This window comes from Leuciscus leuciscus (assembly GCF_965113295.1).
Source record: "Leuciscus leuciscus genome assembly, chromosome: 15".
In the NCBI taxonomy this organism is placed as follows: Eukaryota; Metazoa; Chordata; class Actinopteri; order Cypriniformes; family Leuciscidae; genus Leuciscus; species Leuciscus leuciscus.
Window position 1 is genome coordinate 20,004,228 of NC_138739.1, and position 16,598 is coordinate 20,020,825.

The 16,598-nt window shown below is 37.1% G+C and overlaps 2 protein-coding genes and 1 long non-coding RNA gene across 4 annotated transcripts in view; all 3 read left to right on the forward strand.

Annotated features, from left to right (window-relative positions):
* LOC309475731 overlaps positions 1-6,675 on the forward strand; it is an 82,420-nt gene extending 75,745 nt beyond the window's left edge. The window contains exon 2 of the long non-coding RNA XR_014197821.1: positions 6,139-6,675. This is a non-coding gene — a long non-coding RNA (uncharacterized lncRNA). The remainder of the gene's footprint in view (positions 1-6,138) is intronic.
* Positions 2,255-6,675, forward strand: LOC309475608 (uncharacterized protein). 2 transcript variants are annotated; one of them, XM_082138455.1, is made up of 3 exons: positions 2,255-2,478; positions 3,478-4,993; positions 5,456-6,675. In XM_082138455.1, exons 1-2 carry the CDS (start codon positions 2,355-2,357, stop codon positions 4,890-4,892), a joined length of 1,539 nt encoding a protein of 512 aa, XP_081994581.1. In that variant the 5' UTR covers positions 2,255-2,354; the 3' UTR covers positions 4,893-4,993; positions 5,456-6,675. The 2 variants fall into 2 exon arrangements, with proteins under 2 accessions (XP_081994581.1, XP_081994582.1); XM_082138456.1 differs by having other exon boundaries at positions 3,490-4,993.
* Positions 6,676-9,839: 3,164 nt separating this feature from the next.
* Positions 9,840-16,598, forward strand: part of LOC309475585 (uncharacterized protein) — a 518,877-nt gene continuing 512,118 nt past the window's right edge. Inside the window, exons 1-4 of the mRNA XM_082138403.1 lie at positions 9,840-9,896; positions 10,711-10,845; positions 13,436-13,534; positions 14,034-14,138. Coding sequence (XP_081994529.1) covers positions 10,787-10,845; positions 13,436-13,534; positions 14,034-14,138 — 263 coding nt within the window. The 5' untranslated portion in view covers positions 9,840-9,896; positions 10,711-10,786. The remainder of the gene's footprint in view (positions 9,897-10,710; positions 10,846-13,435; positions 13,535-14,033; positions 14,139-16,598) is intronic.

Sequence of the window (16,598 nt, forward strand, 5' to 3'; positions counted from 1 at the left end):
AATGAACAAAACGAACTGTGATTGGTTGCTTTACTTGTCAGTCAGACAGCTCTTGAGCGGTCCTTATGGTGCGTTCAAGTCCTCCTGGGAATTTCGTACGTACGAGGTGGGAAGTCGTGTTGACGACGTGAGGTGCGTTCAGTCAGTTTCGTCGGAGCAAGATGGTGGTGTACCTTCTTTTAATGAATAACACGAAAATATAGCAAGTTTTGTTAACTCTGCTTATAGAAAATGAAGAACAAAGAATGCGCATCGGGTGTGTTTTTCTTTTTATGTTTTTAATTAACTTATGAGGCCAATGTAAATTAACTGTATCATTATATAATTAGTTAATTGTTATATTACAAGTAGGCTATATCATATTTTGTGCAGAGAGCTTACTTTGTTATAAATGAAAAAGCCTTACAATGTCACTGCTAAACCTGTAAGTGATAGGCTATATTTTACTATCACTTTGCTCAACTACAGACGTTGCATTCATTGATTCCGCCATGCTTCTCACTGACACGCCCCCAACTCGTACAGATCGGGGCTTAAAGAAAATCCCGAGCTCCCCACTGGTATTTACGACATTGTGGTGGCGTTCATGTGCATTCAACTCGTAAATACGATCTATACGAGATGACTTGAACGCACCATAAGACAATAAAAGCTACCATGGACACCTGGGGTGCTTCTCAATATCCCTCCTCGTCTCCTCTCTCCTCCGTCCTCCATCCTATGACCCGGAAACCGATCGAGCTCAGCCATCTTGAAGGACATCTCAATTCTCTAATTGCACCGCGAGGATCGAGGATCGAGGAGTGAGGAGGCTTCCTGAGGAGTCATGAGCGAGGATACACAGGTGGATCCTATGCGGAAGAGTTTTTATCGACTAAACGTGACGCACGTATAAATTCTCCTCCCCCTTCACATCGGCCACAATAATTTTGATTTATACTTTACTTTTGCAGTTTATATAAACCACACACCTCACATATTTCAACAGGGTATCTTTCTTTATTATTTTTTATTATGAATTTCTTAAATAAACAAATTTCAACAACATAAGGGCAGATCCTCTGAGCGCTGCTGATGACGCGATGAAATGACGCTCAAGTGATCAAGGATTCCAATGTATAAAAAAAGCTTTCATTCGATCCCTCCGTCCTCGCGTCTTTTCCTTGCAGCCTTTCCTCACATCCTACAGGGGGCGGAGCTGAGACGCGAGGAAAGGAAGCGAGGAGAGGAAACGAGGATGCACAAATAAGAATTGAGAAGCACCCCAGACCTTCTGCCATCAGTCTGAAGATCTGGCTATGTGGCGAGACTTCCCTCCCTTTGCCGACCACCTCTTTACAGGTGCTCTCGGGTTCATAGTACAAATTTTCTTCCACAATAAAAATCTGTTGATAAAATGAGTAACATGCTTAGTCAGTATTAGTCGCTGAATAAATATAAAAATCAAACTAAAGTGAAAATGAATGAGATAGATTTCTCTCTTTATTGACTTAAAAGATATTGAAAAATAACATGAGGTATAGAATAAAAGAAGCAGCCGGTTGAAAAACTACATGATAGTTTCTCTTACATCTGCACTTGGTAAATAAGTCAAAAGTTGTAGAGTAACTACAGATAGCTTTTCACATTTTCACAATAGCTTTGTGTTTTTAGATTGTGTAATATTTGGTAAGTGTCACAGTCACCCATTAGTCAGTGTCTACACTACATGTCCCATCATCCTCTCCGGCTCACACCTGCACTCACACCACCATTACAATTACCATACAGATATTCTTCAATACTCAAATTAAGATCCTTAGTACGGTTTCCAACTTTTAAATCTTTTAATGTCTAATAAATGATATTTGACCCCAAACATGACTGAGAGTGAATGACATGGGTTTGTAGTATTATTATCTGACTGTGTAGATTATTAACTGTCCACAGGGGGATTGAATTGCCAGGATCCCCAAATCCTTTGAAATTTACTGATACATTGAAGGCTAAGTTGGGCACATTGAATGTGCAAAACTGTTGGGTGATGGAATGGAAGTCTGTTAGTATTTTGAAGAGATGGCAAACAGTATGATATGGCTTTTTGATTCAAATTGATGATAGGGAAAACAGTTAATGTCAGTGGTGTGTGGAATGAGGAGTAATTTTATATTTCATGTTATAAACTCAGAAAAGTGTTAAACTATGCGCTTCACACTCCAGACCAGTGGGTGGCGGAAATGCACATTTTACGTTGTTTTCCCAGACCTCTAAAAACCAGAAGAAGAAGACAAAGAGAGGCTTTCCGAACTGCTGTTTCTAAACAAAATATTTGCAGCCTTCTTAAAGCATCACGGACACAATTTACAAGTGAAGACATGCATTCAGACTATCTGGAAGAACAGAAATCTGTAAAGATGGAGTTTATTGAAGATTACTGTGAGAACAGGAGTGATCCAGAACCCTTCAAAGTGAAGCATGAAGATACTGATGAACTGAGAGGTTGGTGTTTATTCTTGATTCTTCATTTATTATGCTGTAAAACATGAAGGTTATAAAACTTAAAGCAGATTGTCAGTTAGTATACCGGAGACTATCTAATCATAGGTAAACGTAAAGATATTTTCAAATCCATTTGAGAATAACAGTCTTTATTGCTGGATTATAGGTTTAAAAAATAGCAGCAATATGACTACATGATGTTAAATACCGACTGTAAACACCGACTGAACGCAAATGTCTCTGACTCAGCATGATCAGTAGTATCAAATTATATTCATAATCTGCCTAGAATCTTTCAGGTAACTTAGTCATTATCGTTATAGGCTAGTTGTGGAGTGGACTTTGCTATTCTTTTAAATTTAGAACGATTTTTTACATTTTATAGTTAGATTGCAATTATAATTTTTGCTGTGAATTGGCCTTTAATTACTAACAAATTATATGTTTTAATAATTTATTTTTTTAGACATTCCTCTGTACATCCCCAGATAGCACAAGTACATCTGCAAGATGTCTGTTAAAGATCACTTCATCTGGAAAGCATCTGCTGTTTACTAACATCTTTAAGATGTTAGTTTAACAACATTCTAAATCATTACATCTTAAAGACATATTCTAAACGTCTATTTGACATCTGACAGGAAACGTTCTATTGACGTATTGCAGATGAGCAAACACTTAAAAATACGTCTTCCAGATGTAAACGCGCACATCAAATAAACGTCTCCATGATGTATGTGTGCTATCTGGGTCTAGTCATTACTGATTCATATGTGACACCTTAATTACATTTGTGGTAATGAGATTTATTTAATTTTGAATAATTTACTATCATGAATCAGGGTAGTTGCTAGGGTTGGAAGAGATTAAATCGCATATAATTAAATTATTTTAAAAACTCATCAAAGCACAGCATTTGTAGCAAATGTCCTTGACATTCACATTACGGTCTTTAATATTTTATTATGTGTGACTTAAAATTACTTTTTTTTTTTTTAGACCTTATGGAAGAACATGAGGAGAGAGAAGAACTGAATGAAGTGGAGGAGAAACACGTCAAAACTGAAGAAAAATCTTTGAGATGCTCACAGACCGAAAGTAAATGTGTACGGAGAAGAGCCATCAAAGAATTCCCTCAGTGTGGAAAAAGATTTCCATACAAACAATGTCTTAAACGTCACATGAGAATTCATATTGGAGAGAAGCCGCACACTTGTGATCAATGTGGGAGTGCTTTTGCCACAGCTGCCGTATTGAGACGGCACCAGAGAATTCACTCTGGAGAAAAACCTTACAAGTGTTCACACTGTGAGAAGACATTCAGCCAGTCAGGACATAGGAAAAGACATGAGAGGATCCACACTGGAGAGAAGCCACACACATGTGATCAGTGCGGGAAGAATTTTGCACAAGCAAACTGTCTTAAACTATATCTTTGCTCTCACTCTGGAAAAAGATCATTTAACTGTGATCAATGCGGTAAAAAATGTATTAGGGCAGGACACCTGAAGAGCCGACTGAACGTTCATTCAAAGGAGAAGCCTCACGTGTGTTCTTTGTGTGGAAAGAGTTTTTCACAACTGGGTTATTTCAAAATACACCAGAAAATACACAGCGGTGTGAAGGATTATGTGTGCGTTGATTGTGGGAAGACCTTTATTACAGCTGCCATATTGAAAGAGCACCAGAGAACTCACACTGGAGAAAAACCTTACAAGTGTTCACACTGTGACAAGAGATTCTCTTGGTCAGGAAATCTGAGAAAACATGAGAGGGTCCACTCTGAAGAGAAGCCACACGAATGTGATCTATGTGGGAAATGTTTTAAAGAAAAAGAAACCCTTAAAAATCACATGAGAATCCACACTGGAGAGAAGCCGTACACATGTGATCAATGTGGGAAGAGTTTCACACATGCATTCACACTTAAATTACATCTGCGTTCTCACTCTGGGGAAAAAGCATATAACTGTGATCAATGCGGGAAATCATGTCTTTCATCATCATCCCTGAAGATCCACCTGAAAGTTCACACAAAGGAGAAGCCTTACATGTGTTCTTTGTGTGGGAAGAGTTTTAGTCAGATGTGTACTTTAAAAATACACCAGAAAAGACACAGTGGTGTGAAGAATCACATGTGCTTTGATTGTGGGAAGACCTTTGTTACAAATGCCTTATTGACACAACACCAGAGAATTCACACTGGAGAAAAACCTTACAAGTGCTCACAATGCGACAAGACATTCAGCCAGTCAGGAAATCTGAAAAGACATGAGATGATACACACTGGAGAGAAGCCGTACACATGTGATCAGTGCGGGAAGAGTTATAATAATTCAGGTTCTCTGCTGCGTCATACTAAAAAAAAATGTGGTAAAAAACATGTGGTAAAAAAAACTGTTGGCGAACATTGAGACACTGCCTACGCTGCTGTGAGCGACGTTTAGATGAGTATGTAAAAATGTGATGTGAGTTGCTTAAAGCAGGGCTATGCAGTTTCGGGAATTTCTTCGCTGTATTCTCGCTTTATTCTCGCACGTTTCTCTATAGAGCTCCCCCTACAGCTTCGGTATAGATATTTGACAACACTGTCGAAAAACTCATTGGCGACTCTCAGATACCAGAGACTAGGCTAGTAGATCAACGACATCAAAGCAGATGGGACATTCTTTAAAACGTCTTCTTCATTCGGGTTCGAACAGCGTGAGGGAGCGCAATAATGACAGAATTTTAGCAGATTTTTTTGCCGTAAAGCAATTCGTTACATCGCGAGACCTGATATCACGCGATACTTCCTGACACTGCGGTCGGCGGCCCGCCGGCCCAAAGTTGCAAGGGTGGTTTTTCGGCTCACAGGTGCTTGGGGGGTGAGAGACGACCACCATTCAACCCGAAAAAAGTCATATAACTATTCCAATGACTCCGAAGCTGTTCGGTTAAGGTAAAAAAGTTACTTAGTTCGCCTTTAAGTATTAAGTCCAATTTTCACTTCTGCGTCAAACTCGCGGCGTAGCTACATCGTAGGCTGTGTGTAGCGCACACCCTTCGGCGTGCACCTCCCCAAAAATGTAACAACGCGTCAATTCTACGCGGTGATTGCTGTGATTGGTCTGCTAGAACCGCTCCCTCTGCATGTGTAATTGCGCGTCAACGCAGACAACAACGCAGAAGTATAAATTAAAACCAACGTGTTGCCTACATCATAGAGGCTCCGGCGTAGCTCCGACGCAGAAGTATAAAACAACTGGATATTACTTAATCCAGCTCCTTCTGGTTGAAGTTCGAGTGAAACCATCAATTTTATATGTAGATCTTTTTAGATTTTGACATATCTGGTCTTACTACACAGCAGTAACTTATATGGAGATAGACTTGTTCCATTATTCCAATTTGATTATGATCCACAAATAAATGTAAAGAGATTCACAAATTATCATATGCACATATAATTAGAATGACATCCACAAATATATGTTAGGAGTTTCACAAAAATGTATCAAATTCACAAATAAATCAAGTGAAATTTTCTGTCTTGTCCTTCATTGACTGAAGAATATAGTTCCTAAAGGATTAGTTAATTCACTTTAAAATGAAGACTAGCCCATGATTTATTTGATTTATATGACTTACTTCTTTCAGAATAATACAATACAATCAGAGTTATATTAAAAAAATAAGTTTTGTAATGGCAGTGGATTACAACCAACAGATTGAAGCTCAAAAACGTGCATCCATCAGTCATAAACGAACTTCACATGGCTCCGGGGAGTTAAAAAAGGCCTTCTGAAGCTAAACAATGAGTTTGTGGAAGAAAAATATTCATATTTAACACGTTACAAAGTAAAATTCTAGTTTCTGGCCAAACGCATTCTACTTGCCCGGTCGCCCCTAATGTACAACTCACGAAATGCATGTTTTTGAGTTTCAATCTTTAGGTTGTAATCCACTGCCATCATAAAACTTGGAAGAGCCAGGATATTTTTAAATATAACTCCGATTGTATTCGTCTGAAAGAAGATCAGATAAACACCTTAGCTTGAGGCTGAACTACTCCTTTAAACATTAGTACAACAAGAAGTTGTTTAAAATTAAAATTTCGTTCAACTATTAGACTGTGTGCCGAACCAAGCCAAACTATATTTTTTTGCGTCGTTTGAAAATGCATCGTTTAATTTCAAATGTTCAGAACTATGCAAATTGCCACATAATATTTACTTATAATTCAAATTTACACAATTCAAATTTAAATAGTATTGTCATATTATGAGCTCCATAGCAATGTGATGACAGTCTGAAATTTATGCAACTTTTATGTCACTCGAGATCAACATTCGTCACGAAAATTGCTTACTTTAAAAGGGTGGTATCATGTCCCTTTTTACAAGATGTAAACTAAGTCTCTGAGAGACTATCGTGAGGCCCAAGTAGAGTCTCTCAAACTGTAGTCGGACAATAATGTAGCTGATGTGGAGTTAAATATCTTCAAGTAATTGATTAGCATATTCTGTCATGATAATCTATAAATCGCTCTTTTGGGAACCGGTGTAAGACGTCTACAGAGTGACATGCTATTGCATTTGTTACATACTTCATTGCAATAAATGTGTAAAGACGGATGTGACAGCTTGAGCAGACTCCCAAATGTGCTCTACTACAACAGCTCTACCTCTTCTCAACATGGACTCACCCCTTTGTTGTGTGTTTCCAGGGGCAGCGTTTTTGTACATTTTAGGGTTTGTGATGTCACTAACCCGGGAGAAAGCTTGTCTAATCCTTATCAGTCTTTTAAAAGTGATTTCTGTAAAAGAAAATATCTCCCTTTTCTTTGAACTTTGAGCTTTGTAACTTGGCAGATGTTGTTTGTGCCCAAACAGCAACATTACACACTAACTATAGTTAGAAAAGTGAAATCATAATCTACCACCCCTTTATTGTCCTCCATTTTACTTCTGTATGACAGCGCGCTGCATTAGTGTTTCCAAGTCTGCGGTTTTCCCACAGAATTGGGCTATTTTTTCACCGTTGCCCCTGGTTGTTGTTCAACTCTGTGGGTTAAAGTGACCCCACTAACAATATTTACCCCCAGGAACACGATTTGGACTAGTTTTGAGAAGCAACTGAGCAGATTTTATTGTGAAAACCTGGCAACCCTTTCTTTGCATGAGGGTCAGTTCAGAACCATGATGTGTTCACACTGGAAATCTGATATTTGCCACATATAAAACAATGTGAACAGTCAGCTATACAAAAAAATTTGATCTAAGCAAAACTTATAATTGAGCACTTAGGCTACGTTCACACTGTCATTTCAAATCTGATTGGAATCTGACCTAAAATGATTGAATGGCCACATTTCATGGGATTTTTGGCTATTCAGACTTGCTAAATTTGATCGGATCTCAATTGGATATGCACAAAAATTGTATTTGGACTCAGACTGACATTATGAACGTAGCCTAAAGGGCCGTTCACACTAAGAATGACAACTAATGATAACTATTTGCGTCCACACCATGAACGATAACAGTCTGCTTATTCTAGGCTTGCGCGCTGCAGTTTCAAAGTGTAGCCTACACAGCGTCATTGAACATGTTTTTGCTGTTCTAGTAGCATTTACACGTGCTGATATTTGTTATTAAATTATGGGTTCATTTCAAAGAGATAGTTCATTAAAAAATTTAAATTCCTTCACCTTCATGTTGACTCAATCTTTCACAAGTTAATATTGTATGAATTTTTTTTTTTTTTTTTTACTGTTTGGTCTCTTTTAAATGCCTTGCTCTTACAAAATGGTGATGCCAGTAGTCTGAATCTGTGAGGCTTTCAGCACAAATGTAGGCTATTGAAATGGGGTTCACGCCATTTGTACAAACTTTGCATTCACTTGCAAAACGGCAAGTTTCTCGGCGGAACACAAACATTTTAGCGAGGGAATGCAAAACATTGTATGCTTTAGAAAACACTAAAGCATTGACAAATAATTTTTCCTCATCTCATATTTTTTTTCCTCATATGTCCCTTCAGGGGCTCCGTAGAATAGCCTCCCAAATAGCAAGAACTTTTGGGGCAATATGTGGAAGATAGACATCACATTATCTAAGCATTCGGTTGTAGTTACAACATGTGTTGATTTACAATCATTTTTAATAGGCCTATGTGCTTTAAAAAAAATATATATCTGATGCATTATACTAATTGTTTCTTTTACTAATGTATTTCTTTTTAATCTTCCTTTTCCTTACATTGCTAAATGTAGCAATTATTATTGTAAATTAATTTTTACTATTTGTTTTTATTAGGGACTTTTTGTCCCTAATAAAACTTTTTGTCCCATAGGGATGGAATGGCAACGGCGTTCTGGTGTTCTATTGCGCCTGCACGACATAAAACTGCGAATGTTCTACTATAACAGTCTACTGTGGGAGAACAGCTGATTTGCCATAGCCTATTCGTTAATACGTGCCTAAGTAAATGTTATATTATGTGGCATTTTAATTTGTATCTGTATATAATTTAATGCACATTCTCTTGCTTTTTTAAATGACATTTTTTTGGTATTATAAAACAAGTAGGCCTATTTTGTTAAATTATTACATTTATTTTAATGATTAAATTTAGTTTTTTTGGGCCAAATGAAATTTGCTGACTGCGCTTTTACTTTACAGAGATTATGTAATTATAAGGCAACTCGGATGAAATAACATGGTTGGATTCCACCCGTAAATCAGTGCTAAGTTACAAAACATGGGGTTAGCGCCATCTAATGTGCATAAAGATGAAATGCAGCTCCTTTATGCCTGATTTTTCAACCGGTCCTTTAGCGCCGTTTTGATTTAATAAATACAGAAACAGTTTTTAACAAATCATTTAGGCCTAGGACTATGTGTGTTATTCACAAAGTCTCTATACTAAACTTATGTCAATAGTGTGAAGACTCATTTTATGTTTGTAGCCTATAAACGAAACTGAAAGTGTTTTGTAGACAAACGCAGAATAGTCACCGTTAAGTAGGCTAATAAAAAAATAAAAAAATTCAAAGAAGTAAAACTAGGCTGCTTAAACTTATCCATCAGGATAAACCAGGATAAAAAAGGCTACACTGGTGAGGGGATACTTTTCACATGAACCTTTCATATGAACCATATGAACACATTTCACAATTGTTTTGCATATTATGGCATGATGTGCACTTGAAAAAGATGTGACTAACACAAATATGATGTGACATGACCAGTCGATTTTTAAATGTGAACAAATCTACAGACATAAAGGTCGTAATGTAGCAGAACAGTCTGGTTGTTGGCAAGGGTCTCAATGGGTGTAGCCTATTCGTACCATGTGACTAGCAGTAAAAGGGAGAAAAAGAAACCATTTTGCAAATCGTTTCTGATGCTCCAGACTGACGTGCTTGCTGGCAAGTAAGTTGTTTTTTTTTGTTGTTTTTGTTAAAATACGTCCTTGAGTACAGTTATTGATAATTACGTTAAAGAACAGGTAATTTTTATTTTTCAGTACTAGTATTACGAGGCCTTGTTTAATTTTTAATTTTTTTTTTTTATTAAATTTTATTTTGTATGCGAAATCGAAAGCATATTCTAACGGAAAATCAGACCCTTAGGCGGGTAAACCCAAGCACTGCGGTGAATGATGCTTTAATGTTTTTTTTTTTTTTTTTGTGTGTGTGTGTGTGTGTGTGTGTGTGTGTGTGTGTGTGTGTGTGTGTGTGTGTCAAATATAGCTAACACATGTCAGCTTTAACTAATAGAATATTTAGAATATTTCCGTTCACTTACCACAATGACATAGCCTACATTACAATTTTTAACTATTGTGGAAGAATTTGAAATTAATAGCCAACATTCTGAGCATGACGTGGTCAAATTATGTGAAATCAAATGAAAATAATTGTGGTGGATAAGTAAATATGAGACAAAATATGGTATATGTTGTTGGATAAGTAAATATGAGTGTAAAATCATATAAAATTACAATAGCCATGATCAGTTTTCCCTTCAATGTTTTGATCCAGTGCTGAAAAAAGTTTCTCTCATTGAGTAGTTGTGTATTTATATTTAGTTATGTTTTCAGAAGTTATTTGAAATGCACCTGCACATGTGGTTGCACTAAATGGAAATGTTTGTTTCATAGTCCATGCTATTTTTATGCAGCTTGTTTGTTACCAACTCAACACTCATAATTATATTCACCTCATAACATTATGGTTATGTCCAGGTCGTGCTGAGCAGCTGAATGTCTTCAACACATCGATCCCATGCTGATCTGTTTTTAATGGCAGTTTAGCTGCAGTATGTCAGAAGAGCGAGGAAATCACTCTCTCTCTAAGATGAGTCTATCAGAGAAACCGAGGTAAGACTGAGTCTGTTTTCAGACAGTCCTTTTAAATCTTCTCCTCATTCTTCAAATGAAGAGTCACAATTGTAGCTCTGTTACCGTAAGTCAACTGTACTGTATTTATCACAAAGTTTTAGTTTAATGTCATTAAACAGTCATCATTAATCAACAATCATAAACTTTGAGTATACAATTCATTACAATATATTCTTTACTGAAATCATAATAAACTAAAGTGATAATGCAGCTCCATCAATAAAGGGATAGTTCACCCAAAAAACTAATTTCTGTCATAATTTGTTCACCCTCAAGCTGTTCCAAACCTGTTTGAGTTTCTTTCTTGTGTTGAACACAAAAGAAGATATTTTGAAGAATGTTTGGAAACCAGACAGTTGACAGTAGCCATTGACTTCCATAATACGAAAAAAAATACTATATGGCTTCCATAAACTGTTTGGTTTCCAACACACTTCAAAATATCTTTTTTTTGTGTTCAACAGAAGAAAGAAACTCATACAGGTTTGGAACAAATTCAGGGTGAGTAAAGATGACAAAATGTTAATTTTTGGGAACACTAAAGTATCCCTTTAAGAAGCTCAGTAAGATGGAAGACTTAGTGTTAGTGTAGAGGTGGACAAAGTACACAACTTCCTTACTTGAGTGAAAGTACATATACTACTGGTCAAATATTACTCTGTTACAAGTAAAAGTTGTAAAGAACGATTTTTACTTAAGTAAAAGCAGAAGTACTTGTTTTTAAAAGTACTTAATAATCAAATGTCAATGCATTGTTTTATTATTGTTGCATTGTTGTGTGTAATACTTACAGTACCTTATGCCTCTGAATCTATGCCTGCCTACCCTCATATCTATATCAAATTTATTTCTAGAACACAGTTCCAGTAGTGGGATTGAATGTGAGATTGAATAAGTGCACTCAATAACGTCCACAATGGTTTCGGACACCCAAATGGCTGTTCCCTCAAATAGTGCCCTATTTCAATTTTTTTGGCTTTTAGTATATGTTAACCTTACTGTTATCTATAAGCTAGTGTGCACCAAAACAATGACAAAATTTGCATTTAGAAGACCAAACCTAATGTTGAAAATGAAAATCAGGTTGATGTCAGAATCCAACGCCGGATTTACGTCAATCGTAAACGTTGGACAGACGTTGTATTGTGGTTGAAAACGAAAATCGGGTTGATGTCAGAAACCAACATCAGTCGTTTTCTGACGTCAATCCGACTTTCATTTCCAACCAAAATGTAACCCCTGTAACCAAAATCATCCCCTGACTGACATATTACTTTCTACTCAAGGACCTTGACAGAATTGTAGTGGAGTAAAAAGTACGATATTTGTCTTTCAAATGTAGTGAAGTTAAAGTAAAAAGTTTCCAGAAAAAAATAATACTCAAGTACAGATACTCAAAAAGTGTACTTAAGTACAGTACTCAAGTAAATGTACTTTGTTACTGTCCACCTCTGGTGTATATGAGTCTATAGAACACAAGAAACACTCAGGAATAAAGTGAAGGGAAGAAATTGGCTTGTTCAAAGTCCAGTAAAGGTGTAGGGTTGAAAATTAACTGTGTTAAAATTAAAAGTGTCCTGCATCTCAGTTACAACTTAAGTTTCTGTGCCAAAAAAGGTATTTTACATTCGTAAGGTCACAGAGATGCCAATAGTGATCAAGGTTTATTGGCTAAGGGGTTAAACATTATAGGGATCTGCCAGGTGTCACAACTTTGTTCCTGTTTAAATATTAAGATTTTAATGTTTGTTTTTAAGTCGCTAAATGGCTTGGCACCTCAGTACATTTCAGAGCTCCTGCACATTTACACCCCGTCAAGGTCACTGAGGTCTGGTGATCAGCTGCGGCTGAATGTGCCCAGGACCAGGCTGAAGACCAGAGGCAACCGCTCTTTTTCAGCAGTTGCTCCCAAATTGTGGAATGATTTACCGCAGCACATTAAAGCTGCGCCCACCCTCCACACTTTTAAATCTCGTTTAAAAACATATTTTTATTCCTTGGCTTTTGATTCAACATGAGAGCTGATGTGGTCTTCGTTGTCGTTGTCATTGTTGATGCTTTTATTTATTTATTTATTTTGTTTTGTTTTATATTTTTATCTCTGTAAAGCACTTTGGTAACCTTGTTGTTTGTTTAAATTGTGCTATATAAATAAAGTGGTATGGTATGGTATATTGCTGTAACTCAGAGAGTATCACAAGATCACGGAAATGGATAACATATGTATCTTGAATTAAATATATGTTGCTTTGGATAAAAGTATCTTCCAAATTCCAGTGAAATTTCTGGATAGGTTGGCGGTAGTAATGTAATACAAGTTTTTAAGAAGAACTTCTTTCCATCCAATCACACTCAAAGCGCCAAGAGAATAAGTTACTCGCTTATTAGACTCAGATATCACGTCAACATTTAAAAAAATAAAATAAAAACAAAATGACAATAATGCACAGTTAAAGTTTGTTTTAAATTATTTTTTGCAACAATAAACCTCTTCAAATGAGACTGAAGTACCGTATTTAGTAAAATGTTTCTTTCTTGTTGTCTTTCGCTCTCATCTTTGTGTTATTAGGGAAAGATCAGACTCAGAGGTTTCCAGCTCTGAGTCTGTTAAGAGTGACCAGTCGAAAGGTGATGTACCATATTTCACTGAAGAAACACCTACCAAAAGGTATTTTGTGCGTTTTTCCACTGTTGGTTACACATAGCCTGTGTTAAAGTTTTTTTAATAAATATTTATCATAAAACTTTAAAGTTTTTTTTTCTCAAACAAACAATTGCATTATAATATTATGATTAGCTAACTTTTCCTTCTATTGGTGGGAGAAGAATAATAATGCATGGTTATTGTTTGTTAAATTGTATTTAACTGCATTTAATTATTAAACTTCTTCAAATGAGACTGAGGAACTTCCTTTATGTTTTTAGTGAAAGATCAGGCTCACACGTGTCCTTCAGTGAGGAAACACCATCACCAACCAAAAGCTTTTCAATGTGTTTTATGCTTCATTTAAATATCTCCATTGTGGTGTTTGTGAAATTGTGAATTATCTTGACTGACTGAACAGACAGTCTTGTTCAAATTGTGAGAAGGACAAATACTCTTCAAATGAGACTGAAGAACCTTCAAGAGTGTTTTTTTTTCTTCTTTCGTCTCTTTGTGTCTTTAGTAAAAGATCAGATTCACCTGTACGGAGTTCTGTGTCTATGAAGAGTGACCTTTCAAAAGGTGACGGACCGAACTTCAGCGAGGAAAAAACATCATCTGCCATAAGGTATTTAACCCTTTCACGGATAAGTTTAAATTATTCTAGCTGACACCCCAGAGTAAGTTTTTTAGAACGTTTCCCCTTATTATTTCCATGGCAACATGTCATGCTTGTCATGTGACTCACCGTAGCCACAATTTTGCTGTATACCATATCGGTTTTTTTTAATTTTTATTTTTTTTAATACATGTAAGTGAGTGTGTTTTGCCATTTCAAATCCTTTATAATGATTATGTTATAAATCTATAACATGCAATGAGTGCCGCCCTTTAGTTTGCACTGCAGTTCAGAGAATTCTATCTGTCGGATTTACAACACGTAAATTCATCAGTTTCTCCCAAAATACATGAAAGTAATTTGCCAGGGAACTTGGAGACGAAAAGAGTGACTTTTATGGTTACATACACAATGTGTATCTGAAATGAAAATTTATGTGATATATGGCTGGTGCTGAGGACATCCGTCTCTGGCTCAGCTCCAGCCAAAGCAATGTGGAATTACAAATTTAAGAATCTCTTTAAAGGGACACTCCACCCATTTGCATTAAGCTTTGCATTGTTAGAAACCCAGTCATACTATTGAATGGTCGTGCAACACTCTCTCATTTTCCCCTGAGATGGGAGAAATCCATTATTTACCTCTTACACTTCCTCCTACAATGACGCAAAAATCGTCATTTTGCGTCATTGTAGGAGGAAGTGTAAGAGGGGGGGATTTCTGTTGAGACTACAAGCAATCGTTCCTCATCTTTCCCAGGGGGCGGGACCCGCTCACGCTAGACCTATTACAGATCAGTGGGTGGGACTTTACTCTCTGAAACTGAAAGCAATATCCTCCATCTTGTTGGAAGCTAAGCTAACAGGCGCTGTGGAGACAGATGTAAAGTTATGACAATAGCGGAGGAGAGTACTCAATATGATATAGAAGAAGAGGATTTCGGAAGTCTGATGCTTGAATCAGGTGTTTGTGGCTACCTTTACAAGCCGCATTATAGCGAAGAGCAGCCGAGGCAGAAGACCTGCCTGCCGCGGACGAGGAGCCCGGACTGGCTCGGGTTAGGGCGGACTGGTGGCGCCGGTGATCTCACTATGCAACTACGAACCGCTACGAACACAGAGATAGAGTCCGTCTGCGGCAAAGAATTTCAACGATGACAATTTCTCCTGGACGAAATTTCTGAATCAGACGAGGACACGGACGTTTGTGTTGAGAACTATCCTAGTTTCGCACCGCATATGTTCTGACTGAACATCCAGGTACCATGCAATAATTCACCTTTTCGAAAGAAATACAAACGAGGAGTAATGAGTTCGCCAACTAACTAGACATTTTGTGTGAATGTGAAATGAATTTCAAGCTCTGGTGGTAGCTAGCCTTGTAGACGGAAGAGTGATTTCTCTTATAGGCAGATATGCGCTTTCTGGATTAGTGGGAGTGGCTTGCGGAGCTGTGCAATGTGGTGCATTGTGGGAGTTGTTGTCTTTCATACAAATGCGTCCTGAAGTTATTTTTTGTCTTTCCTCGGTCACGAAGGCACCAAATTCAAAATTTATTTTACATTTCGACTACATATATGACCCACTTTAAATAAAAAAAACAATGTTCAAATGGGTGGAATGACCCTTTAAGATCTGCTGATCTTACATCCTTACATAACATCACATGAAAAACTAAGGGTAAGTACATTGTATTTAGCATTTAAGGTAAAGATGATAACATCAGATGAATGATTCGGTTAAGCAAAGATTTTTGCAAGAGGTTCCTGCCAGTCCTGTTCTCTTTATTGTAAGTCAAATGAGTCAGATTGCGGAGACTATCACCTTTTGTCTTTAATGGCTCTTGGAGCCCCTGTCCCAGTCTTTGAATAGTTGTTTAAAGGGCATATTGCCGTTTTTTTTTCTTTCAAAATTAATTTATAAACTTGTATGAAAATACCATATAAAAAGTTAATGCAGGATTTAAAATTGTTTTGCAAAGAAAACGTGACAGTTTCCTTGACCGTGTTGAAAAAGCTGTTTTTTCATCATCACGTCATATTACGTCATGAGAGGGAGTCGTTTGCCGGGCTCTGTGTTCACTTAGTGCACTGCAGAGTAGGTTGGTGCTCAGTGAGAGTGGTCGTGATTCAGTATGTTTTCGTCGTTATTGTATTTCAATTCATTATTGTTGTGGTAAATTATTGTGAATTATGACCTGTCAGGACTTCGAGTCCACAGGTTTCCGGATGATTGCTATTCAGGATGGTGCTATCTTCCATGCCTGGGTGCGTTATGTGCAGATGAAAAGACGGGACTTCACTTCTGCATCTGCTTCGAAAAACATGGTAGTGTGTAGCGTTCACTATAGACTGGATGATTATAATCCCTGCGATTTGATGGAGTTATATGATGACGGCGATATGTGCACACTAGGGCTGGGCGATATATCGCATGACATTGTTATGTGCATCTCGTCAGTAAAGCAGGT

Bases quoted from the DNA above. Each gene is read 5' to 3' on its own strand.
- LOC309475608 (XM_082138455.1), top strand. From the start codon at position 2,355: ATGCATTCAGACTATCTGGAAGAACAGAAATCTGTAAAGATGGAGTTT. The intron at 2,479-3,477 runs GTTGGTGTTTAT...TTTTTTTTTTAG, and splicing joins AGATACTGATGAACTGAGAG to ACCTTATGGAAGAACATGAG.